We start from the raw sequence: 27,999 nt of genomic DNA, 5'->3' as shown, positions 1-27,999 counted from the left end.
GACAAGGCCATCGGCCTCGGCGCACCGCTGCTATAAAAGCCGCCTCACCGCCCGGCGGAGCCCTCTTTTCGGAAAGGCGAGTACATCCTTTGCCGCGCCACTCCCCCGTTCGTATCGAATTCCCCTCCTCCCCTCCCAACCTAGGGCGCATCATCCCCGCCCAAACCCTAATTTCGCCCCAATCTATGCTAAACTTTCGATATCAGGCGCCGAATTACGACCCCATGATCCCCGGCGCGACCTAGTTTCGACTCGACCTATCCGGCTGCCCCTATCCATGGAGTTCCACCAGGCGCTCGGGTACGAGAAGGCGTGCCGACTCTCGAATACCACTCACTCCGAGATCGCCCCGTCCCTGTCCCTGCCCTCGCTCCCGGTGTGCTTCGGCTCCTCGGATCAGAAGCTCGGGCTCTTCGACGAGCCCGTTGGTGCTCCGGCCGCTGACCGGCCGGAAGTTCTCTCCCACGCCAGTACGATTGCGGAGGTCCTCCGGAACTGTGATGTTGGCTATCTGTAAGTCTTTCTGCTGAGATTGTCTTGTTGTTACGACTCGTTTGGGCAAAATATGAATTTTTTATTTAGTTTATGCTAATCTAGACTTGTATCCGTGTTTACTTCCATATCTAATATGAAGTTTTATTATAGAAATCTAAAAGCAAATGCTAGGACTGTTCCTCACAACCCGGGGGAGTATTCGAGGTTCTACCGGGAAGTCCTCAAGTACAACCCGGAAGCATTCGAGCACTCTGTTCGAGGTAAATCATTGTCAGTTTGTTGATATCTGAGGTTGTAACAGTCAATGCACGCTTATATTATAGTTCCTTATCGTTTTTGCTCTCTCTCCAACGCCACCTTCCCAATTGACTGTGAAATTGAATGTACATATGGATGTTAGGCTTGAGGAATCCACCTTGAATATTTGGATTGTTGTGGAATCCATCATTAGAAAACTATGCCCATTTTAATTCCCCAAATTTGCTGCCTACAACCCATGATAAGTGTTGTGAACTAAAATTTGAAGGTTGCTATGAAATTAATCTGCCATTGTATCTAATGGTATGGATGTATCTTAATGACTAATGTAATGTTATTTTTTTATTTAGAGTATAATTAAAATGCCAACTTTAAGAAAAGTTTGACTTCCCAAATATAATCCATGACTGAATTCTTTTGGAAATAATGTAGAACCTTTGGTTCTTTATTAGGAGGATTGAATAATGGAAGCTTCATAGCATCACTGCATCCTCCAAATTCTGTACTATGCCTCATGGATATACTTCTTGTTAGCATGTAAATACATTTGTGACTGGTCTTGGTCGATGTCTTGAAACCTTGTCTTTGCTTCACCAAAAAGTGAGCGTATGGAAAGTTAATGTTTTTTTTCATTTTTTTTGTGTTTGTGTGGTGTTTAGCTTTAAGGTATTTTTAATTGTTGTTGAAACTCAAGTTATGTATCTTTTATATAGTTGGTGACCTTGTAAATTCTTTCTACCCTAGAATGTTTAGATATTTTACAGTTTATAACCTGTTGATTATTATAACCTCATACTTCCAGATTTTGGTTGTCTATCTTGCTTAATAATATCTAGTAGCTATTTCTATTGTTAAGCTGCACAAAGTATCACATTTTAATACCTTGAACTTTAATGAACCTCTTGCTTATGTTACATTCTGCTGTTTAAGTTTCTCAGGTTCTCTTCAGGAGCAGACTTGTAATAATCAAGTGTTAGAACATAAACCTTTTGAACAGAATGTACTCAATATTGTTCAAGTACAAAGGGACCATTGTAGTGCCATTAACAACCATTCCGCCAAGAATATGGTTCATGTGAGTTTATTTATATTATATGTTGGTTATCTTATTTTGTAACTTCGTTAGCTTTAATCTCCACCATGATAGGAATTGCAGGAGATACCAACTCCTGCTGGTTCAAGAAAACCAAGAATTAAAAAGAAAGAAAGTGATTCTGCTCCTTCATCATCAGGGCCAGATCTCCCTCACCCTCAAGGTTTGCTATGTTTTCTTTGATTTCCGCTGTTACCATCTGCTAATCTTGTGCTGGTGTAACATTTGTGAACCTCAAATTTAGATATCATCTCAAGCTTCTGTGAGATGGTGGAAGACTTCTGCGGGAGAGTAGAATTTCCTGATGATATAGAAGGAGCAGAGGGATCATCTCTTCCTTTGGCTGATGTTAAGCTGCTTGTAAATGAAATGTTGTCTTTTTGTTCTAAGAAAGTCTTGCATTTGATTCCTCTTGATATTCTTGTGAGACTTATAGATGTTCTAGATCGACAGATTCAGTGTGCTCAAGGTTTGTCAATTGATGGGAACGAAAATGTAAGTATTATTTGCAATATACAAGTCTCATTTTATTTGTGGAGCATTTTTTTTGTCATTTTTGCCAAGGAAAACTCTTTTTGCTTTCAGCAGTTGCTTAATGATTGTTGCTTGCGGCTGATATAAAAAATGCAGATGCATATACTTCATATGTCTGAGATCTTGTTCATATATTACATGTATAATCTTGTTCTAGTTAACAACAGCCTTTTAAGTCATTTTCCTCCTTTCTTCACTTCTTTTATTTTTTTAAATTTTATTTAAAATCTTTCACATATATTTTAATATTTTTCTTTTGTTGTAAAGAGTTGTAGTTACAAAGAATTAGAAAAACTTAAAAGTTATTATTGGAGTTATTCTTCAGTTATGTGAAATCAATGATTAAAATATTTATTGTAATGAAGCAGATTCTGCTATTAAAAACCTGAAGAAGCTTTTTGCTCTGAAAAGGGGATGCAAATTGAAAATTCACCCCATAAAAATCAACAAATAGTACGAATGAAATGGATAAGAGAATGGACTCTAGTTTCAACTATTCATAATTCACATCTCAAACAACAGTAATAGTAAAAAGAGTACAAATAAATATTCCTTTTATCATTATAAGAAAACATTTTAAAAGAAAATACTGATATAAAATTATGAACCCCTAAATGGGAAGAAGAACAGCATTTGTTTGTGGATAAAGAAAATTTCTGTTGCTTTTTTTGTCCCATTTTTCAATCTGTTAATTCATGATATTATTGAAATTCTTTAGGTTGGTTTGATGGATATTATAAATCATGTCTTTCCTAAGGAAGTTGCTGGCTTCTTGCTCAAGTCTGTATATGCCATCCATCCAATTAACTATTAGGTTGTTGGCAGGATTATGAGTTTATTGAGTCAAAATATATTCGTAAAGAAGCTCTTAGTTTTCTTGTCCAAATAAAACAAAATAAATGTTATCTAAATTTCTCCAGATTATCAAAAGATGAGTTGTTAGATGTATATTTTGTCCAAATTGTTTAAATCATATTTATCTTTTCTTATAGGGATGAATATTGAATGTTTGCAATGGACTGGAGACCAGGTTGGTCAAAAAATATTTAAACAGAATGGATCAAACAAAAATTGATATGGAAACAAATAGCAGCATGTATTGTAACAGACACTTGAAAGTGCATCAATGTAGATATATGTGCGTATGTATGTATGAGAGGGTGCTGAGGTAGAAAATTTAGATTTGGATTCTTTTTGTTTTTGGGTGAGTGAGGGGTATGGCCCGATCTGGGCTCCGCCATCGTATTTCAGGTAGTGTCTCGTTTTTTTTACTCTTTTCCAGATCTTTTTTTTTCCGTTTAACTCTCTTTCAAACTCTATATGTAACTTCACTCTCCTTTTGTCTTTCTCTTTTCCCCCAAACTATCTTGACAACCGCCTCTCTCTCCACCTTTCACACCATCCCCATGCCACCTACATCTTCCCATGGATAACAATAATCTCTTCCTGATCCTATGTTCCTGCTTAGTTTTCCTTCCTCCCACTTACCTACTTTCTGATGCTCGTTTTGTTGGATCACTTGTCATATTTATTTATGCAAAATAATAGACATAACCGTCAAGCTTGTCTTAACAATTCGAGGTTCACTTTATGGATCCTCATTTGCCAAGTATTCAAATTTAGGCTGTCTTTAATGTTATTCTAAGGTATTCTACGGTTTTCTAGATCTTCCCTTCCTTCTCATGTATCCTTCAATAAAACTTTAACTAAGTACCTATCCTTACTGGAATCCCCTTTTATATTTCTTATATATGCCTATACCAACTTAATGGGAAATAAATCAATTAAATATTACTTTGTTGATTCCCCATTACTTTGTTTGTTTATACATAAGTTTCTTCTTTATCTATATTTCTTTTTATTCCTACATAAATAATTATTTTTGTAAAACTTATTTTTCCTTGATTTTTCGGGTAGGCCAGATAGGGATCCAATATAATGCTATAACCACCTAGAGTTGTTTTGGGCCATCGCTGTCATAAAGCTATAAATTTATATCTTAAATCATGACTGCAAGAACTGCAAATCCCTCCTATTTCTATGGTTTTCAGTTTTTGGTAATTTATGATTACTTTCTTTATTGATAGACCCCTCATGTTTACCTAGCAGATTTGCAACAACTTTAAAAGGACTGTTTATGCAGCCAGCTTGTTGTATCAGGTTATAGGATAATAAATTTTTAATTGTTATTGCGGCTGCATGGATTGGAATATAAAATTAATAAATGGGGATTGACATATAATTTATCTTATTTTCCCTTGCATATTTTTATGAACATGCTGTCCAGCTTCAGTAAGGTTTCTTTATTATACATTTTCAATAAATTTATGAGATAAAAACAACTTGAGGTATCTTTATGATGAAATCACATTAGCTCTAGAAAATCCATATTGTAAATCACATGTTTAGGTGAGGGGCCCTGCTTTGTGCAGAATCACATTGGATGTGAGAAGATCATTGATTAGGGTTTTTCAGCTTGTGTTTTGGTTGTAGTATCTATGAATTCCCCGGTAGGAAAGATGAGAGTGTTATTCTTGTCTCGATAGGGTAGAAAGGGCTTCTTCATAGTCTTCGGACATACCACATATGCCTCAATAAAGCCAAACATGCTAAGTCCTTGCCTTCCAGATTTCCATGCCAGACTGGCCCCCTCTTACTCAGGATAGCTAGCGAGAGGAATACTACTGATTATCCGGCTTTGAAGAATGAATCCCATTTTTCTGAAACTGGAACTCGAGCCGAAAATGTAAGGAAAGGTCCCTTCGGCCTGAAGGGACAAAATCCTCATAAAGCAAAGTGGATGGAGGTGGATCGAGTGAGGAACTATACCCTCACGATGTTTTGACCTAATGAGCTTTCTTTCCTAATTCTTTTTTATATTCATGTTTCAGTCATCTCTTCCTAATACAAAACTATAAGCTATGATTCGATCTCGAAATCTCGAAAGAGTGAAATCTAGCCTTTTGGCTTTATCCTTTATGGGCCTGGGCTAATTCTTGAAAACAGCAATGCTTCGCTGTTGGATGCCTACCCCCATATAGTAAATAACTAGTCATGTCTATGCACATTCATTCACATGGGCACCAATCATATGCATACATTTAATTTGGTTCCCAGAAGCCTCATAAAGTATACATCACCCAATCAGTACTATATTTATAACAAATACCTAAATAAGAGAGGAAAGATGGATGAGGGAGAGGATGGATATATCTTCCATCCATCTTCCCGTGTGCTTGGTGAAGTGTGGAAGGATGGGTGGGAATGATTCCCTCCTCTGTTTAGTATATGAGGAATGAAAGGAAGGATGGATGATATTTGTATGACATTTTTACTAATCTTTGCTAAAAAAGAGTGAAGAAGTGTTAGAGTTTTGTTAAAAAAATTAATAAGGGATAATTTTGTCAACATAGAAATACACCCTCACATGCTCCATCCTTTCTTGCATCCTCTCAATTTGGGAGGATGCAAATTGGTGGGCCGGGATGGATGGGCAATCCCTCCTTCTCGCCCATCCTTCCTAAGACTTTTTGAACCAAGTGATGGATGGGGGCCATCCATCATTCCAACCCCATCCATCCTCCCTCTCATGACCCCAACCAAACATAGGGAAAGAGAGAAAAGGAACTAATAAAGACTAAAACTAGGATTGTGCAAAAATGGGAGGATGAAGCATTGGAAGGAAGTGTTTATTAAGCACACTTAATGCCCAGCCACCTATAGAGGGAATGAGTGTGTCTATATTCACATGAATGTATACATGCATGTACCTAACTAGATATAGTTAGACCTTTAGTATAGTTTAATGCATGTTCCCGTAAAGACGCATAAAGCATATAATGTGCAACTACTATTTTGTTTACTTCCCATCATCAATTGGGAATATATATATTTTATATATATATATATATATATATATATATATATATATATATAATTTGCCAATTTACTGAAATCATAATTAAAAGAGCAAGAAGATGAAGCTTGCAAGATGATGTTGTCTTGCAGTTGTTGATATGAGGTATCTTAGAGAACAAACAAGCATGTGTGATGCACATGGTTGGTCTATAGTTACCTGAAATGGAGTGTGTTTGGGTCAAGGTTTTGCATATTGGACCGCATCACTTCATATCAGGCTTACCATACTGCACTTGTGGGGAGTCAGTACGCTATAGGGCCTTGATATGGTAATGTTCCAATATATTATATAGGCGTTGTTCTTACTTAACACCTTTACCATGTGCTGAAAAGGGTATGGGAGCATACCATATTGGTAAGGTAATGGTATGGGACCAGGTACCGAGATGTAAAATGCAGGTGTAGGGAAGCAATTCTTTCAGAAATACTTCAAAATAGGAAGCTCTTAGAAAGAAAGTGTGGGAACAATTTTCCTTAGAGTTTAGCATGTGTGACATATCGGGTAGAAGTTTTCTGCTATGAAGGATAGCTAAATATGGAAACACTTGATGGATGGATGGAGTATGTCTATTGCATGTGCTTGATTGAGATAGGGAACACTTGGGATATGGTCCAGATGTGGATTTGGAGATCAGTAGTCATGCATGTCAGACTATCATGCGAATTTGAAGCTGCAATGCTTCGTATTTGTATATCATTCCATCTGTGGCCATGTAATGCCACTTGCAGCCTCAGTTATAGTATGGTTGGTCTGTAATAAAGGATGCCATGCAGATGATGTCATTTTTTAATGATATCATACTGTTGATGAAAGTGGAATTGGCCATTTGAGTTATTGAATTATGCAAGAAGATATTCTTGGCAAGGAATAATTTGCTTTCTTATTGAAATCATTGTAAGTCTTATTGTCGGAGTTTATATCACATGCTGACTCGAAGTGAGTGGCTGTAATTTTTTGTTTGTTCAATCGAAACAAACATCTGTTTTGTTAGGTCCTTTAGTTCTCCAAAATTGTGTCAGTTACTGCCTTTTGTTGAAAGAGGGATGTTGATGCTCTCGACACTTCTAGTGTTGTCTTTCGCCATTGATTATGTTGTTGAAATCCACTGTTTCAGTTCTAGCCTCCTCTATGTTATGGCTCTGATTTTGTGCTCGATAATTTTGGCTGAATATATGGTTCTTATTCTCTCTCTGATGCATCTGTGCTGTTCCAGCCAGATATAGATGCAGAACAGTTGGTCCTATGTGCACTGGAGTCCACCTATGCGGCTCTAGCGATTATGACTCATCAAGATATGCCAAAGCAGCTATACAAAGAAGAAGTTCGTGCTTACCCTTTGATTTCTCTGCTCTTTGGTTTATTAGATGAGTGCGATGTTCCTGTATTTATGCCTGCTATTCATTTATGTATTTAGATGATGATGGCCCAATGAAATTACTGAAGTAGTTTGGGAGGCATTCTAATTCTGATTTGTGTTTCAACATATCAGGTTATTGAACGAATTATTGATTTCTCAAGGCATCAGATCATGGACAGCATGGCTGCATTTAATCCATCATTCCGTAGCCTTCAAAAACCAAATGAAAATGGTGCACTTGGTGGTAAATTCCCAGGATATTGAATTGTCATATTTACATGTTTGTTTGTTTTCTTGATGCTAACTGTTTTTTTTAATAGATGATGCATGGTTATGATCTACTCACAGATAATAGAAGTGTATTTTCATGAGGGCTTCAAAACAGGCCAGGTGCTATATGGAGTTTCAAGCAAACAGCTTGAACCCAAGTATTTGAGTGCCAGTGGCACAGGGTTTGCAAGTCAGCATAAGTGCCATTCTGTACCAAAACAAAAAGAAAAGGAATTAAAAAGCTCTTTTAGTTTTTTTTTTTAGAAAAATATTTCATAGGTGCCATGCCAACCTGTTCCAGGTGGCAGTACTGGCCAACATTGTACGTGCTGGCTGGCACTTGAAACCATGCTTGATCATAAGGGGATCTTAACTTTGCTTCATGGTTTCTATGTCAAGCTGTCTGCTCTAATTTAAACGGCCATATTGCCGCTTTGAGGCCTGTTTGAAAGCTTCTCTTCCTTTGCAAAGTGCAGCTAACATATATGACCGGATTATACTAGTGACCTGTGCATTTCCATTTGCCTAGCAAGGCTAGCACTAGTTTGAAAGAGTTTTCTTTTGTATTTAAATATGGAAACTTTGCTTTTACCTTGCTGGTATCTAATGTAAGTTTATTTTAATTAAGGTGATGAGAATGAACATGATGACATTGATAACAGTTCAGTAGGCAAAAGACGGCGTAATATTCGGAGTGTTAATGTGAAGAAGTCTGTGGGGAACAAGTACAATTTCACCTTTTCCTGATTATTTGTCACTTAATTTTACTTTCTGTGCATGTTTTGGTTATATCAAATATACAATCAGGTATGTCACGCACAGTTGCATATCTTTTTCATGTCAGGATTCCTGCAGCAGTTTATTCAGTGGTTCAGAAACTTTGCTCAATTTTAGCATTTCTTAAGGATCTTCTTTCGGTAGTACGCCTATCAGATAGTTGCATCCTACAGTTAGTCAAAACAAGCTTTTCAACTTTCTTGGTGGATAATATACAGCTCCTGCAATTGAAGTCTATAAACTTGATTTGTGGGGTAATGTCTATTCTGCCATTATTTTGTTAGCATCTTTATGATTTTATTGCTTACCATATTTGCTCCTGAGTACAGGTGTTTGCTTCATACCCACAACATAGGAGTTTCTTGATAGATGAAACACTTCAGCTTCTACGGAAGTTGCAATGTTCCAAGCGTGCCGTTCGAGCCTACCATCTACCAGATGAGGAGCAGAAGCAGATTCAAATGATAACAGCCTTGTTGATTCAGTTGGTACAATTCAGTGCAAACCTCCCTGAAAGCTTGAAGACAACATCAAATTGGAATAACATTGTAGATTCCTCAATTGATGCGAGTTACCCAACAAAATGTCATGAAACTGCAACAGAGGCATGTTGCCTTTTCTGGACTAGTGTTCTTCAGCGTTTTACTAATGCTAAAGTGCAGGATGTCTCCGAGTCGAAGGCGATTTTAGAAAACCTTGTCATGGATCTGCTGACAACCTTGAACTTACCGGAATATCCTGCTTCTGCTCCAATACTTGAGGTGATGATTCTTGGTCACAATGTAACAGAGTCCACAATTATTACTCTGTTAATGGTGTGATGTATGCAGGTTCTTTGTGTATTGCTGCTCCAGAATGCTGGGTTGAAATCGAAAGATATTGCGGCACGGTGCATGGCTATTGACCTTTTGGGAATGATTGCAGCAAGACTGAAACATGATGCTGTCATTTGCGGCGGCAATAGGTTTTGGATCTTAAAAGAATTGGTTGATGGAAAAAGTGATGTTCCCAATGATATGAAGGATGTATGTTCTGTTTGTCTAAATGGGAGAGGTGTGAACATTGTTTGTCATGTTTGTCAGAGATGCTTTCATGCAGATTGCATGGGAGTCACTGGACAAGAAATTTTACTCCGGGATTGGTCTTGCCATATCTGTCTTTGCAAAAAGCAGCTTGTTGTTTTACAATCACACTGCAAGTTACAAAGCAAAGATAATGGTAAAAGAAAAACAGGTACTGCAAGCAATGCTCCTGGAGATTCTGAATCGACTACCAGGCTGGAAGTTGTTCAACAAATTCTTTTGAATTATCTTCAGGAAACTGGTCCACAAGATGATGCAAATTTGTTTGCTCGCTGGTTTGTTATCTCGACCTTTTTTCTTTAATCTTATTATTTCGATTTCTTTAAAATTTACTGAGACTTTAATTGGAGAACCATGTGCAGGTTCTATCTTTGCTTGTGGTACAAGGATGATCCTCTTGCTCAGGAAAGGATGAATTACTATCTTGCTAGATTGAAATTGAAGGAGATTTTGCGGGATTCTGGGAATACTTTATTGTTGTCAAGAGATTGGGCTAAAAAGATATGCTTAGCATTGGGTCAAAACAATTCCTTTTCTAGAGGATTTGATAAAATTCTCTCTCTTCTTTTGGTAAATATTTTGCTGTTTTCTGTGTCCTTTTGTTTCTGGAGGTAACATCTACGTCAAGTGTTAAAAGAAATTATCATTGTCAGGCAAGCTTGAGGGAGAACTCTCCAGTATTGAGAGCAAAGGCCTTACGTGCAGTGAGCATTCAGTTGCCTTCATAGAGCATATAATTCTGATCCTAATTTCTCTATCATTCATTGTTGATTTTTGCATTCCCCCTCCTGCCCCCATGTTCAGGTTAGTGCCATAGTTGAAGCTGATCCTGAGGTTCTTTGTGATAAACGTGTCCAATGCGCTGTTGAAGGAAGGTTTTGTGACTCAGCAATCTCTGTTCGTGAAGCTGCTCTAGAACTTGTGGGTAGGCATATTGCCTCTCATCCTGATGTTGGTTTGAAGGTAGGTTAAATTATGCTGATGCATTCTTGTACTTCTATAGATATTTTCTCTAAAAGTTGAATGCTATTTCTGTTTGACAGTACTTTGAAAAGGTTGCTGAACGGATAAAGGATATGGGAGTGAGTGTACGCAAACGTTCCATTAAAATTATTCGTGATCTATGTACTTCTAACTCTAACTTCTCAGACGCAACACACGCGTTTATTGAGATCATTTCTCGTGTTAGTGATGAAGAATCTAGCATACAGGTAAGTTGATTATCATCGTAAATTGAATTTTGCATAGTAGTTCAATAATAGATTACATGATCCTTTTAATAAAACCTGATGGAAGAATTGGAATTTTGGGGTTTGCTAATGGTCCCTGTTTTCCCTCACATCTGATAAAGAGAAAGTCTGTTGACATCCTCTGTTTTGTTCACCTTGTTGAGCTGATCCAAAGAATTGTCTGTATTAGTCAAATTTGGTTTTTCTAAAATTCCCTATATAAAGTAAATATTTTCACTTTATTATTTCAACTATATATTATATTTATCTTTCTAGTCTTTGTGGTAGTTAAGTTATAATTTGGTTTTGTTTGGGTACTATTCGTTCTCCATGCTAGCTATGCTGGATTATATCAAATTATGGTTTCTTGAGGGCCTGTTCGACTTTACGTAGAGAGGTTTGCATGAGGGAGCTGCTATTTCTGTTGTGTAAAGATTTATGAGTTTCTGATGATAGGAGGGCTGTTCAAGTGATTTACTAGGTTCTTGCCTTTTTTTCTGATTGATGGTTGATATTTTTATCAAAAGCAAGGAGTGCAACAAATAAACTCAACTAGAAAATAAAGAGATGCCCAAGATTGGAGGCTCACAAGGAACATCAGTGCATAAATGAAAAGAAGTTAAAAATGTGTATTAGTTGTTGACACCACATGTAGGATCCCTATTCCTGGTGAAGAAGTCCACTGCTTTGTCTATCCATTTTTCCAATTTCATATATTCAAAAGGATGCACGAGGAGTGCAATGTTGTGGTTATGGGCAATGATCTATCTGATGATCATCAGACGATTTCTATCATGTAGATCAACTTGAAGTAGTTAAGTGAATATTTGTTTGTTGTTTTTGACATGTTGCTGAAACTAAACTGAAGACCTCATTTCTAATGAAAACTACCAGATGTTTTTCCTAGTGTGGCAGTGGGTTGAGATTGGGTTGGATTTTGGTTCAGTCGTGTTGGGATAGCAACATGTGAAACCTTGACCTGACCTGACCCAAGTTGTGTTGGAACCATTCAACCCCTGTCCACACATGGCCCACCTCATGACCTGACCTAGCCTGGCCTGTCTAATCGGTAACTGCATGGACCTACTTTTAATTGACACAATTTAACCTGCTTGACCCAACCTTGATATTCTTGGTCACTTAATTCAGTGATGGGCTGAAAAAGGGACCAAAAACGCTTGAAACCCTTGAAATCCTTGAGGTATAGTCTGGTAGCTTAGTGGATGTTCAAGTCTAGTCAGCAATCTTAAGTATATGAAGAGTCAAATGTGACAAGTGAAGGTAGGTAAGGGTAATAGTTTTCTATTTGGAGTCTTAGAAATTTCATTTGGTAGGTCTAAGAGACAAGAGTGATAGTAAACTGGGCTATAGCCTAGTGGTTGTGCTCCCCCAAATGTATGAGTTTCTTTGTTTGAATCTTAGGAAGCATTTCCTCAAGTGTTAATCATTTCTTTGAAATGATTGGAAGTGTTGGCGCCTTTATTTTCAGAAAAGGGAAGAGAGAGAAAGAGAGAGAGACATCAATGTTGAATAACTTGTTATGTCATTTGGCGTTGTCAAAATGCGTTTGGAGAAATTACTCTGTTGCTCTTCTTGTCTTGTGGATTCAAGGGTCTGATGACTCTGATCTATCAAAAGTAAGCTCGGATCCAATTTTTTACTTTTAACTAGGGTTGGCGGAACCGTCCCGAACTGGGTGGTTCCGAGCTGTACCGGTGGTTCATTGGTACGGTTCCGGCAACGGAAACGAAATTCGTTGCCGGAGCTGGAGAAGGAGAAGGAAAGAGAGAGTGAGTGGGGGAGGGAGAGGGCGGATGGCCGGCAGAGGCCGCGGGAGGCGAAGCCGTGGCCGGTTCCTTTGTTTCGAATGGCCTCCACCGACCCTCCGCCGGCATCTGCCACCCTCCCTCTCTCCCCCTTTTCTCTCTTTTTTCTTCTCTCCTACGGTACCATGCTCTTTCCTCTGTCAGTACATGCCCGGCACGGCCCGTAGCGACTCGTGCCGCAGGAGAACCGGTACGGTGCTCGGTACCGACACGCTCATATGATATCAAATTAAACTTCATCAGTGGCTTGACAATGATGTGGTTGAAAATTCTGCAAATTTGCTACTTCTGAATAGGATAACTATGTTTCTGAGTTGAGTGATTATAGGAAGCAAGTGTAAGTTATTGAGCACTTAGCAACTGTGGATATGGAGCTATATGTATACCTAATGTTTTAGGGTAGCAAGTGCAAGTTATTGAGCACTTAGCAACTGTGGATAAGTAGCTCTATGTATACCTAATGTTTTAGGGACGAATGAACTGGAATTACAAATGGGCTGTTGCAGGTTTCATGTTGCCTTTCCAAAAAATTGGTAGATTTGGCTTGTTGAGCTCCATGTCAAAGTCCAATTGTATAAAATATTATTTTTATCCAGCTTAGGTATTATTCTTAGTTGAATAAGTTGCAAATGTTGTGAACTTGTGGAGAGGAGAGGAGGAAAAGAAAATCTATGTTTTTGCCATTGTGAGTTCTTGGTTTAAAATGGCGGATTTGTAGGAGTGTCATGCTAAGTTAGCTAAGGTTAATGGTTTTGGAAGTTCAGGCATCATGGCTCGGAACATATAAAAATCTGCTATGATTTAGTCGTTAATTTAACTTGTGTGTTAATTTGACTTGTGTGTCAGGGCAAGGAAGAAGTTGCTTCATCCTCTTTTAATTTTCTATGAAAATGTGGGGTGCCATTTATGAATTATAGTTCAGTTAAATATTTCAGTAGACCACTTGCACTTTTATAAGGTTCTCACTTGCAACCTGTGAGAAGTTTGCACGTACCATTTAATCTCATATGGAACTAACAACTAAAGGGTATTTTAGTCATCTTATCACATGCATTATATAGCAAATAAACATGCCAGTCATGGCTTTTGTTAAGGGTTGAGTAGAGTCCTTCCATATTCTGAGCTACCTCTCTTTCAAACTCGAACATGAAACTAAATGTAAGGCCTGAAAGATTTCTGCAATCACCTCTCTTTTTCGAAACACACACACACACACACACACACGGAAGCTTGTATGCTGCATCTCTTATTTTACTTGTCACTTGTTCACCGAAGGAAAGTAGGAAGAAAGAAATTGCACTGATCTGTTCTAGCTAGAACTAAGTTGTCTTATTCTCACCTATGATGTCTTATATGTGGATATAAACAGACAAGTTTTGTTTCAGATCCTCCAGTGATCTGAACTTAATCATGCTAAAAATTGTAGGAAGCCTGGAAGTTATGTGGAGAAATCAGTCAACCTGATCGTATACGTGAAGGAGAAAAAAGAATATAAATATAATAAAATATGAAAAAGAAATTGTTGTAGATATGCTCATTTAGTGTGCCCAAATGTGATGCTGATTATACCCTGAGATGCTAGTATATTCTTCCAAGTTTCATGCACCAACTGTGTTGTAAGATGAGGAGGATTGCCTGGGAAGATTAACAGACAGGATGGTAATTCTATGGTCTTGAGTCTTCAAATATATAAGATTCCTGTTACTAACGTCTTGGGCTTATAGACTCTAGGATACCAGGTACCATGTACAGCTACTTATTTTGAATTCATTTGTAAAGAAAACGGTTATTCCATGCTTGGATCCGACCAGAATTGAGCTTAAACTCTAGGATACTAGGTACCATATACGGCTACTAAGGTCTCAGGCTTATAGACTCTAGGTATGATTTGATGTTTTAGATCTGAATCTGATTTGCAATTCTGATGGAGCTTAAACCTGTTACTTGGACCCAATAATAGGCAATTACCAATTGCTCAATACTGTTTAGAGCTCTATGCCTCCCTTGTGTTTGGGCTTGACATGAAGCTTTTAAGCACATAGTTTTGCTTGGGAGTTGGGTCTGAGATCATGCTGGATGCAAACGAAGTCTGATTACTTTCACTTATGTTGGGTTACTTTTCTGTGTTTAGTTTTAGAATTTATACACTATAATCTTCATATGTAGGGTCGTAGACTTGTCTAATTGGGCATGTCCTTGGCTTGGACTTGGCTTGGGGCCCAGATCACTCCCACTTACTAATGGGCAGGTCCGGTTCAATTTTGAGAAAGTAAATAGATCTGGTTGGCATTATGCCTGCTTGATGAGCTAGACTCTTAGGCTGCCTGTTTGGTTTAGATCCAGCATGTCTGAAACAAGCCAGGCATCATATCAATTATATAGAGTAACAATGTTGGTCTAGTTAACTGAGCGATGGATGGTGCACTATGCCTTGCTGATGCATTCATTCACACTGTCACACATTTGCCAATAGTCCCCCACCCCCTTTTAATTTGTTTTTATTATCATTACATGTACGTGATAATTCATTTCACTATGTATTTGTGCTTGCTATTGATTATTAACAGGACCTAGTATGCAAGACATTTTACGAGTTCTGGTTTGAAGAACCATCTGGAAGTCAGAAACACTTAGTAGCTGATGGTAGCTCTGTACCTATGGAAGTGGCAAAAAAGACCGAGCAGATTGTTGATATGCTGAGGAAGATGCCTAATCATCATCTTCTTGTCACAATTATAAAGCGCAACTTAGCACTTGATTTTCTTCCACAATCAGCTAAAGCTACTGGGATTAATGCATTTTCTCTGGCGTCTGTACGTAAACGTTGTGAATTAATATGCAAACGTTTATTAGAAAGAATCTTGCAGGTAGAGGTTCCTGGCCAGATCAGCAGTCAAATTCCTCCTATATAGACTGCATCACTTTATTCATTTTTAACATCTTGCATATTTTTAGGTAGAAGAGGGAACAAATGATGAAACAGAGGTCCGTGCACTTCCATATGTGCTTGCTTTGCATGCATTTTGTGTTGTAGATCCGACCCTCTGTGCACCAGCTACAGATCCATCTCAGTTTGTTGTCACTCTGCAACCATACCTAAAGAACCAGGTAATTACAGTTGTACTTGTTGATCTTCTCAGGGTCAATCAATGTGACTATCACAGAGGTTTATTGGTAATCAGTTTTAGATTTTATTGACTTTGAGAGCCCTGAAAGCAACTTATTGTGATTACCAACATTATATAATGAAAATGCTCATGAATGTTTGTTAAGCGTCCATTGAAAATTGATATGAATTTACAATTTGAATGACACATCTTTATATCAGCAGCACTTTTTTCTGACCTCAACATTTATGCTGCCCTTGTTGCCCATGTTTGGCAATAGAGCACTGCATTTTCTAATGCTTTTTAAGAGAGGCCATGAATGATTAGTTAGAAATCAAGAATGATTATATCAACTAAGCACCTGATATACAAGTTGTTCAGGTTGAGGGAATAATGTTCTCAAGTAAAAACTGCAAGGGAAATGAGAGGTTATCATTGAAGCATTGATGAGGCAGATTAGGAGAAATAAGAGCAGGGGGTCTAGAAGGGTGGACGAAAACAATGTGAGACAAAAGTAAAGAGATAGTTGGAAGAGGACTAAGAAGAAAACTTATGGAGGAGGATTGGATGTCCAAGCAGTTTAATTAGCTTCTTTTCTCAATCATTTGAGAGGGAGGATGAATGAGAGGACAGAATTAATGAAATGTGCTGCACAAACAAGTAGGTTTAGGAGATTAGCATGTAGAGGTGCAGAAAGGAAGATAGCAGAAGAATAGGCAGAGGTTCTCCAACAGGATTTCAAGTTGTGCCGCCTCAACAAAGCCTTGTCTTTTTTTTCTGGATTTGGAGCTTGCAACAACTGAGGCTGAGATTTACATTGTGACAATGCACCCATGTTCTTGTAGTTCATTATATATTTGATAAAAAATTGCACTAAAGAATTTTTATTAAGTTGTTTTGGATTCCACAATCGTTCCATAGTCATACAACAGAAAGACAAGTATCAATAATCACGCATAATTTGAATGCACATGCATGCTTACTTTCTTAACTGCATTTTCTTTTATGGTAATGGATATTTAATCTCATGATATTCTTTTGGTAATACAAATGTTTACAATCACTTGAGGAGAAAATGAATACTGATTAACTTTATCTGCACTGAAATTTCAGTTGACCTCTCATTCTCATGTGTAGGTGGATAATAAATCAATTGCTCAGTTGCTTGAGAGTATAATATTTGTGATTGATGCTGTACTTCCATTGCTCCGAAAGCCGACACAAAGTGTTATCGAGGAACTTGAACAGGATCTGAAACACATGATTGTTCGTCATTCATTCCTGACAGTCGTGCATGCTTGTATCAAGTATCTTATCTTCCTCACTATCTTCTGTTTGAATTTCCAAATTTGTGAATAATACTTTGCTTTTCACCTAGATATTTCTATTTTTTCCTCTCTCTCTCTCTCTCTCTCTCTCTCTCATACTTGGGATATGAAAGTTGTTTATTGCAAAATTCGAAACCACCATTGGCATGGAAACTATCTTTGGTTTTGTAAGCTTTCATACAAAAACTTTGTGCATAACCTGTCCATGATATTCACTTACTGCAGATTAGGTCAAGTTCAGTAGTGGTACAACTTATGTCTGATTTTCTCTTTTGTAGTCATTTATTATTATATATGGTTATATATCGAGACATCTGTTTATCCTTCAAATACCAATTCGCTTAATAGTTATATACATTTATGTCTTACTGACTGGTTGTTTAGATAACTAATAAGTTCATTTGGATTGATTTGATTATGGCATCTTAAAAAAGGAACTGATGCATGCAGCAATATATTTGCACAACTTTATTCAGCATGATGTAGCTATGTCATGGAAAACTATACAAGCTTAAGGTTCCCCCATGTCAATAATGCATAAAGTTTTTTCTCTGCGTTGTTGACTTTGTTGATCAGTTCTAAGCCCATTTTGGTTGCTCTTTCTTTCTCCATGTTCGATGATGGTACAGCATTTTTCGTTGTTCAGTTTTCCTGTCTAACTTCAAGAGTCCAAAGTATGTGGTGCTGGGCTATCAATTGTATACGGCTTAATGCTGTATGACAACTTTGCAGTTATCAATATATGTCCTTTGCATTGATTTCTTGACCGTTGCTGTTTTAAATGTTATATCTGTCTGGTTATTTATCTTATGCTGCTTATTGATATTAATTTTTGAATCGCTCAATTTACATACACCAGCTGTCCGATCCTACTATGGTTTGTAAGACCTTATGAGTCAAGCATGCATTATGAAGTATAAGCTGATAAAATAGACGATGGAGTTTGACTGAAAAACTTTATAAATATCTATAGTTGCAAGCTATCAGGAATTCTGACTGTAGTCCCTAAAACAGTTTCTCTATAAGACCAAAATTTCTTGATAGGTATAAGAATTGTACCCTTGAAACTGCATCCAATTTTTTTTTGACAAAATGTTGGAGAAAGAAAATCCTTATTAAATGGTTTGCCTTTGAAGTTCTTTAATTTTCAGAACTTCTTTATCTTAAAAGAAAACTAACTTCACTACCCTATTTGAGCCTGAAAACCATTATTTTTAGGAGTATGAAAATGTGGCTACTATATAGGTAACCTTATATATGTCCAAACTTGTTTAAGTTATTAAAAACCCTTGAATCATGTTGTTTTGTGGATTTCATTTAATTTCTGTTAGCATCTGTGGTTTATAATCTGGCAACTCTAATCCGGGCATATCTTTTCATAAACTCGATGAAGGAGCAAGAGTTGATAATTGGGAAGCTTGGGTTTGTAGGAAAGTTAGGTTGGGCACGTTAGTTGTATTTGGATGACTGTACAGCATGAAACCCATTTTGTCATTGAGATGGATCAATCACATCTTTTTATAATAAAAAAGTAGCCTTTGAGATTGTATGATCTTGAATTTGAAATAGTGTGTCAAATTTGTTTTACTTGATGAAGATATATTAGTTATACATTCAGACTCAGCATTTTGATTTAATTATGCTCATCAGGATCCAAGCATGCAAATATCAGAATAAGCTGATATGTTTTTTCTTCCCTTTTTTCTTTTTTGTTCTTGGTAGCTAAATGTGTCCATTTCCCATTCCCCACGTTGCTTTCTCAACAATTTTGCTATTTTGGTTTCTGTGGTCCTCTATGGATAGTTGCTCATGTGAATTATGTTGTTGCATCATTACATCAGTATTTTTTTTTGTTTTTTTTTTTTTAAAATTCTTAGTCCGAATGCATGCTTTTTCCGTTTCTTCTTTTCTCACTAAATGCTGCCTCTGGGCTGTTAATTACTATTGAAAGCTGATATTTCTATTTTCATCCAGGTGCCTTTGTTCACTTAGTAAAATAGCTGGCAAAGGAACAAGTTTAGTTGAGCATCTGATTCAGATTTTTTCCAAACATCTGCATGGTCCAAATTTTGATAATAAACAGGTAGTCATCTTTACTTTGCCTGTATATTGTGAAGTAGGGATGTTTCCCATTGCGTGTTAAATAGGATTTCTATTACTTGTCTCTTTGGGTCTTACCCTCTTAATGCCAACATGATCATATTGTTGGTCGGGATTTTGATGATACATGTACTACATCTGCTTGCATATCTAAAGTTTTACCTTGTCTTCTAAATAAGATTGGATCGTTATATCTTTTCATTTGTTTTGATCTCTCTCTTTCTCTCTCTCTCTCTCTAATTTGTTTGGTAGGTCATGACAGTTCCAGAGACATCGTTGTGTAATTTTTTTAGGAAAAATGTTCATTTAAATTGTAAAATGCGATGGCACTGAAGATAACAATAACCAAAGATCTTAATACTAGTAGTTCTTTTCATTGGTTTATGGAATAGGGAATGCATGCATCATGCATCTACTACAGATTCATGCATGTATGATCTTACCATTAATTTCGATGTATTTTTAGGCTTTTTTGGGGTGGAATATGTCCTTGAAAAATCATTGTACCGCTTGTACATTGTGTATCGGTTTTATTCTTAGATGCTATTATGATGTGCCATAGTTTTTGAGACCCCCCCACCCACCCACTTTCTTCTAAAAGGAAAGAATTTAGTGATTTTACTTACAGATAGTGGCGATCATGTGAGATTTCAGACATTATTTTGTAACATATATTAGTGATTATGCTGCAAAATGACAGCGCATAAAAGAAGTATGTCTTTTAGAGGTAGTTGATCGATGTGAATTTGAATTTAGAGTCGAGACCTTTATGTCCAGTAACTATGTTTTCTAATGTTTTATGTTAATAACTGTTTTTTAAATGTGCATTGCCTATTTTGTGGGGTTGGAAGCAGCAAAAGAATACAAGGTCTCTAATTATTTGTGGTATGGTTAATGTATTCTAGATTCTAGATTCTTTCCGACAAAATTAGGACCTCTTAGTTGGAGGAATCTAGGGAAATTGTAAAAGAATCTTTATCCATATTGGTGTTACCATGCCAATACTTGTTTGATATCAGTGCCCTATCCTGGTAGATTATCCTAACTAACATCCCTTGCATTATAGATCTAAGCAAGAAGCCATTTGTTAATATCTGTATCTATGTCTTTTTGCTCTCCTTTTTAGTCAGTATATGTTCATCTTAGTTACTGGTTTAATACATTCAACAGATAATTTGTAATTTTATTTACTAAATTTTCCAGCTTTTCTTTATTATATATGTATTTATCTATTTTGTCATCTTGTGTGACTCATGTTTGGTCCATTTGCTGCTGACAAAATGCATGCACTCAACATTACAAGTTTTCTGGCCTTGTCATGCACAAGGCCTACTACTAGAATTTGTTGGTTGGTATCTCACATCTCTGTGGAAGCCACATTAAATAATTACCACAGTTTCTTGTTATTATTGCTATTTGTCATGCGTAAAGCTATCATATCTCATACATGTTAAAATCAACTTGCAGATAATATCATTCTAGCAGCAAGTCATTTAAGTGCTTTCACTTTTTACAGTTGTTGATGCTAAGATATTTAATGCTTGCATGATGTCACAGCTTATGGAAGTAGATTGTTGTGTCATTTACCATTTTTTGTGCATACCTAATTTTTTAAATGAGTAGCATGGGTGATTTAGGTAAGTGTTCTCTGATATTTACTTTTAGAGATAATTAGATATTTAGTTCTTGTTTTTCTTTAAAGCTAATCAGAACTTTAATCATTTAAAAATCCGAACACATCCTGTTGTTTTGACCCTTTAACTGTGCATTATAATTGAGTAACAATAATTATTGTACTTTGGCCTTGGCTAGAGTTGGGCACTGGGCCGGGCCGCCCACGGCCCGGCACGAAGAGGGCCGTGTCTGGCACGGCCCGATAGCTACAGTGCCGGGCCGTGCCTGGCACGGCCCATTTAAAGGGGCCGTGCCGGGTCACAGGTTACTGGCCCGCGGGCCGACCCAGGCACGGCCCGCTTCGGGCCTGGGCCGGCACGGCCCGCTCTAGGCCCGCAGGCCAGCCCGGCACGGCCCATCAGGGCCTGGGCCGGGCTGGCCCGCGGGCCTGGCACGGTCCGGGCCTGGGCCAGGCCCGGCCCGATAAAAATTAATGCTTCATAAATTTTTTTAATAAATTAATAAATATTGAAAACTAAGGATTTATGAATATAAAGCCACCTTAATGGTGGGGGGTTTGGCATAGACCCCTACCAGTTTATTAATTTAAATCAAAATGGTACATGAAGGGAGGTTTGGACCTTGGTCTGACCTCCAGAATACAATAAGAAAGGGGCCAAAGGGCCGAGGTTTGGACCTTGGTCTGACCTCCAGAATACAATAAAAATGTACAATTATAAAAAATTAAGAAATCTTACTAATCATCAGTGATTCAGTGAATCAGTATTCACTCTTCAGTCTTCAGTAGTGTTTGTATCATCATCATCAGAGGATATTGTATTATGTCCACCTTTATCTTGAAGTCTTGCCTCAGCATCCAACCAATCTTTGAAGCAGAGAAGCATCTCCACCGTTTCGCCCGTCATCCTACTTCTCTTTTCGTCAAGAACACGCCGACCTGCACTAAAAGCGGATTCCGATGCTACCGTGGACATCGGCACAGCTAAAATATCGCGTGCAATTGCAGACATAACAGGATATTGATTTCTAACACTCTTCCACCAAGATAATACATCTAGATTCTCTATTTGATTTTCATCATATGCAGACTGAAGATCATTTCGTAAATAAAATTCTAGTTCACTACTTAAAGATGAAGAAGATGAAGATAAACTTGAAGCATGTGTGTGTCTTCTCTGTGCAATGAATGAAAAAATAGATGACGAACGAGAACTACTAGAAGAAGGAATAGAGGTTTGTATTTGTGTTCTAGATCCACGAATTTTTTCATCATATATAGCATAAATATCATAAAGAAGTTGTTTTACCTCATTTTTAGCAGGTTCAGGATCTTTAATCATATTTTCATAGTATGCATCAAGTAAAATTAGCACGCCATTTAATTTAACTCTAGGATCAAATACAGCAGCTAAGTTATGCATAGGACATATCTTGTCCCAATACTCATTCCATTTAGATTCCATTAGGTCAATAATAGGCATTAAAACATCATCATATCTATGTTCTGCAAATTTTTGACTAATTATATATGCTTGTTGTAAAAATAAACATGAAGTTGGATAATAAATACCAGAAAGAACATTGGTAGCATTATAAAAACTAAGCAAAAAATCTTCCAAAATTTTTCCTTTATTCCAATCAGTTTCAGTCAATGTAAAGTCTAATCCACGATCATTAATATATGCACTTAATAAGTTTCTATATGGGTATGCATCATGTATCATGCTATATGTTGAGTTCCAACGAGTAATTACATCAAGTTTAAATTTTTTAAAACGTTTACCATGATTTATACATAGTTTCTTAAATTCTTGAAGTCTTGATCTTGAAGCATGAATAAAAGAAACTGCATTTCTAATTTTACCAATCACATCTTGAATCATACCCATGCCAGCTTGAACAGAAAGATTTAAGATATGACATGCACATCTAATATGCAATAAATTTCCATCTAACATGGGATGCAATGAGTCTTTTAATAATGCAACAGCAGAATTATTATTAGATGCATTATCAAAAGTAATAGACATAATTTTATCATTAATATTATATGAACATGCAGTTTGATAAATGATATTTGAAATTTGTTGCCCAGAATGTGGAAAATCAAAAGCACGAAAAGCAAGAATACGTTTATTTAATTGCCAATCATTATCAATATAATTAGCAGTAATGGCAATAAAACAATTACTACCTACAGATGCTGACCAAATATCAGAAGTTAATGAAATTTTTACATTTAAAGTAGAAAGTGATTCAATTAAACTTTGTTTCATTGCTAAAAAGTTAGTCATAGCTACTCTTCTAAATGTACGCCTACTAGTTCTTTTGTAAGCAGGTTGTAGGTTTAATTGAACATATTCTTCAAAATTAAAAGATTCACATAAACTAAAAAGTAATTCATCCTTAACTATCCATTTTACAAGTGCTTTTCTTTGATTTTCATGATTATATGCAAAATTACCTACAAGTATTCGCCCTTGTATATTAAGGGTACTTTGAGTTTGAGCATGAGAATCATGCATCCTATGACTCTCTTGATGTCTTTTTAAATGCCCTGTTCCCCCACTACTACTACAACTATACAGTTTGGCACATTTTTTACATTTAGCTTTTCAGACTCCATCAACCATAACTCTATCAAATTCAGTCCATACAGCACTAGTCCTCTTACGAGAAGAGGCTTGATCTTCACTCGGTTCACTAGTTCTAGAGGAACTAGGAACATGGGGTTGGAGATTAGTTTCTTCTCCCTCAGAAACAGGAGGAATGCCGAACTGACTTTCCTCAAAAGATGACATATCTAAATTGATGAATTAAAAAAATAAAAACTAACCACAAGGAGGATTGGAGGAATTGAGTAGAGGGTCGGAGGGCAGAGGCAGAGCCGCAGAGCCGAGATTCTGAGCTTCCTCTTGTGCTCTCAACAGGAGTGACCTTCTCTTCTCAACAGGAACCTCCTCTTGTGTAGCACTTGAACACTTGCTAAATGCAAACTAAAAATTAAATTGCTAGAAGAGCACTTTAGAAGAGAGAAATAATAGTATTAGAGAAGGAGAGAATAGTTGGTTTGGTGTGGTGAGAATGAGGGAGGAAAGGGCTATTTATAGAAGGCCAAAATTTTTTTTCCCAAAATACCCCTCAATTCAGCCGTTATTGGACTGTTGGGAGGGGTAAAACCGACTTTTTCCCAAAATAGCCGTTGGAAACGGCTATTTTCCTCACCCCTCACCGTTGCGGGCCGTGCCATCCGTTACGGGCCGTGCCTGGCACGGCCCGTGGCGTGCCGTGCCCGGCCCGGCCCGCCAATAGACGGGCCGGGGGCCGGGCCGGGCTTCCTTTTGCACCCGCGACGGGCCGTGCCGGCACGGCCCGCTTCATAAGCGGGCCGGGCCAGGCACGGCCCGTTTAGACCTCGGGCCCGGTGGGCCTGGGCCGGCCCGGCCCGGCACGGCCCCATGCCCAACACTAGCCTTGGCACTCTGCCCATACAACTTGGTTAATATTTGTCCTTGGCTTTTACCGTTGGAGTACATCAACTTGGTTTCTGCTTCACATCTCTTTCTCTTTCTCTCTAATCATTGCCAATGTATCTGCAATTTAGTTAATGATTCTATTACCTGACAAAGTGTGATTTCTCTTTAATGTTCAGTTATTGGGGCGTTCTCTTTTTTGTCTTGGGCTTCTCCTTAGGTATGGCAATGAACTAATGGTTACATCTGATAACCAATGTCTTCATATTGTTAAGAGTCTCTCGTTGGTGAAAAAATATCTGCTTGCGGAGGATTTTGGCTTGAAGGTCCGGGCTTTACAGGTGAGCATTTTCCCCCAGATTTTATTAATGAAGTTGTAGTTACAGTCTCAAGCATTTGATTTATGCTACATTATCTTTTGTAGGCATTAGGTTACATTCTGATTGCTAGGCCTGAGTACATGTTGGAAAAGGATATTGGGAAAATATTAGAGACCTCATTATCTTCAGGCGCTGATTCTCGACTAAAGGTTCTTGTATTTTGTTTTTTTTAGTTATGTATCCCTTTTATCTGTCCATTATAATCTATCATTTTTAGCAGATGCAAGCTTTGCAAAACCTATATGAATATCTTCTGGATGCGGAAAGCCAGCTGACTACCAACTCTGTCAATAAGACTGCAACTAAATATTCAGAAGACGCTGCAAACAGAGTGCCTGAGGCTGCGGGTGCAGGTGACACTAACATTTGTGGGGGAATAGTTCAGTTGTATTGGAATAGTATTTTGGAAACATGCTTGGATGTGAATGATCAAGTTCGTCAATCTGCACTAAAGGCAAGAACCTGACTTTTCTACTCTTGCTGGTTTTTCTACTCTTACTGCTTTTTTCCCATAAGAAATCTATTGTATGCTGTGTGCTGTTTTTTTTTTTTTTTGCTTTGTGCCTTGCCCATAGGTTGTCTTCTTCTTTTTTTTTTTTTTGGCTATGCACTGTTTTTCCATTTGATTTTTTTTTTTTGTTCTATTTTGCAGATTGTAGAAATTGTACTACGTCAAGGTCTGGTTCATCCAATTACATGCGTTCCATATCTTGTAGCACTAGAAACTGATCCACTGGAGGTGAATTCAAAGTTGGCCCATCTCTTGCTCATGAACATGAATGAAAAGTATGAATCTAATTAGACGTGTTGCCTTTCTAATATTTTTACACGTTGGGATGGTATAGGTTAAGTAATATCTGTATTTTTGCAGGTATCCTTCTTTCTTTGAAAGCCGTTTGGGAGATGGGCTCCAGATGTCATATAAGTTTGTCCAATCAATTGCAAGCAACCATAATACAGTATCAGGAAATGCAAGAGGAAAATCTGATGGAAATCCCATAGCATTTGTCAGGCCAGGAATATCTCGAATATACAGGCTTATTCGAGGAAATCGTGTTTCAAGGAACAAATTTATGCACTCAATAGTGCGGAAATTTGAGTCTGCTGGTTGGAATTATTCATCAGTTAGCTTTCTTCTGTAAGTATCCAAAAAATTATCTTTCTTATGCTAGATTATAATTCAATAAGCATTTGAATTGAAAATGCTATCTGCTTTTTGTAGATATTGCACGGAAATTCTTGCATCTCTCCCATTTACTTGCCCTGATGAGCCTCTTTATTTGATTTATGATATCAATCGAGTAATACAAGTCCGAGCTGGGTCTCTTGAGGCAAATATGAAAACGTGGAGTTCCTTCTCACAGCAGCGGGATTCTGTGAAGTTCCCTAGTGAAAATCAAAAGGTGGAAGCCGAACCTGGAGTGCATCATTTATCCAAGCACATCATGACAGTGACTCCTGAAAGTATATCTAACAATACATGTGGTATTTCAAAAGAAGACCTACAAAAGTTTCAGGTAATAAAATTTTCTTTTTCTCTTCAGTCAGATAACAGTTGTGCGGATGCTGAAGCAGGATAATCATGAATAGATTATTTCTGTTTTCTTTTGTAAATTTTCTATCATTGAAGCAGGATGAGAATTCACTGTACATTTTGCTATCCTGTCTTTCCTGTCAATGGCAATTTATGTTGAATCTTTTGTTCTTATGTTGCTTTAATATTTTCCATATACAATTTGATATTGTTCTGTTTCTTATCAAAGTCATAGAGTTTCTATTTTTATCAAGTAGTGGTGCTACTACAATGCCATCTTAGTCTCATGTACAAATTAGTTCTACTGGTTATTGACATTCTGTTTGCTTTTCAGGCTGATTGCCATGATGCAATAGCTCTGCAACTCCTCCTAAAGCTGAAAAGACATTTAAAAATTGTGTATGGTTTAAATGATGCCCGGTGCCAGGTTTGTTCTTTTCTTAACTTAGTAGTCATTTCTTGCCTTTGTTGCTGTAGATCATGCCCATTCAATTATCTCAAACCAATTAATGAAAAATCTCCATTCGTTTCCGCATTAGGCATTTTCTCTGAAGGAACATCCAAAGCCTGGAGAGACAATATCTAAGCAAAATATTCCCTTCAGCATCCATGATGCTCCAATCAGTTTGCCTGCTTCTTATCAAGATATGGTTGAAAAATATCAGGTTTGCTATTGAAATTTTAGATTTCTAAAATGACATCCTGTATTGCTGCACTAATATAAATCTGACATTTTACACGTGAAGTCCTTGGAACTTCTGGACATTTGATTGTTGTTTTTCTTATCTCATGTTAAAAACCTGATTTAATTGGAAAAAGATCTATCAACAATTCGGTCAGTCATCAGTCTCACATTAAAGTAAACTTTCTTCCATTATATTGGCTTATTAGTTATATAACTATAGTGTCACTTGGCTGAAAACAGTTTGTGTTGTAATTCACATGACCACTTTCTGACCATAGCCCAGTTATCAACTGCTTGTTAGGTTTAAACCTATTACCCTGTTCCGCATTTTCCCGTGCCCTTCACAATGCAAAGTTCCAGATTGCACTAATTCATAATATGATATTGTAATGCAGGAATTCAAGAGGTTGCTTAGGGAAGATACTATAGACTATGCAACTTACACAGCTAATGTCAAGAGGAAACACCCTACTCCAAGAAGTTCAAGAAGCGGAAAAGCTGCGCGCGGTAAAGGTGAAGATGGTGAGGATGACGATGATGATGACGACGAGGACTGGACTGGAGGGCCGCGAAGGCTTAACTTTAGCAACCAAAAGAGCAATGGTGGCAGGGTTACCAGATTACGGGTGTAATTAAAACTGATGCAGCATTACTGTACATTATAGGATTATAGGGAGAGGGGAGGGCTGGGGTGAGAAATTGTTCAATTGCATCCATAGCAGTAACAAGGAAGTTTAGTTGTAGTTAGGGTCTCATTAAACTGGGGCACTTGTTGGTCGCTGTCCCCTTTATCGTAGCTTCTTTTTTTTTTCTATGGTGGTAGCAGGACCATTCAGCTTGTGCTCCAGCTTCAAAGTAATGGAAATCAATTTTTTGCAGTGTTTTCGTGCTGTCTGTGGATATTGATGGTATGTTTG

At 37.5% G+C, this 27,999-nt stretch overlaps 1 protein-coding gene across 5 annotated transcripts; it reads left to right on the top strand.

The window, feature by feature from the left end:
- Positions 1-63: 63 nt before the first annotated feature.
- Positions 64-27,967, top strand: LOC103704462 (sister chromatid cohesion protein SCC2). Of its 5 annotated transcripts, none has more exons than XM_008787745.4 (28): positions 64-513; positions 646-755; positions 1,692-1,828; positions 1,910-2,009; positions 2,091-2,341; positions 7,513-7,620; positions 7,789-7,900; positions 8,555-8,651; positions 8,771-8,957; positions 9,033-9,464; positions 9,534-10,060; positions 10,148-10,355; positions 10,439-10,489; positions 10,590-10,748; positions 10,829-10,996; positions 15,408-15,707; positions 15,796-15,948; positions 17,085-17,254; positions 19,250-19,358; positions 24,663-24,824; positions 24,908-25,012; positions 25,084-25,317; positions 25,516-25,649; positions 25,735-26,001; positions 26,086-26,380; positions 26,732-26,824; positions 26,937-27,062; positions 27,478-27,967. In XM_008787745.4, the coding sequence occupies exons 1-28, from the start codon at positions 278-280 to the stop codon at positions 27,712-27,714; spliced, it is 5,268 nt and encodes a 1,755-aa protein (XP_008785967.2). In that variant the 5' UTR covers positions 64-277; the 3' UTR covers positions 27,715-27,967. The 5 variants fall into 5 exon arrangements, with proteins under 5 accessions (XP_008785967.2, XP_038971690.1, XP_008785966.2 ...); XM_039115762.1 differs by having other exon boundaries at positions 1,901-2,009; positions 9,558-10,060; XM_008787744.4 differs by having other exon boundaries at positions 1,901-2,009.
- The last annotated feature ends 32 nt before the right edge of the window (positions 27,968-27,999 follow it).

The sequence above is a fragment of the Phoenix dactylifera genome, unplaced genomic scaffold, assembly GCF_009389715.1.
Source record: "Phoenix dactylifera cultivar Barhee BC4 unplaced genomic scaffold, palm_55x_up_171113_PBpolish2nd_filt_p 000007F, whole genome shotgun sequence".
In the NCBI taxonomy this organism is placed as follows: Eukaryota; Viridiplantae; Streptophyta; class Magnoliopsida; order Arecales; family Arecaceae; genus Phoenix; species Phoenix dactylifera.
Note: the sequence above shows the minus strand (reverse complement) of the source record. Positions and strands in the feature narration are given on the sequence as shown.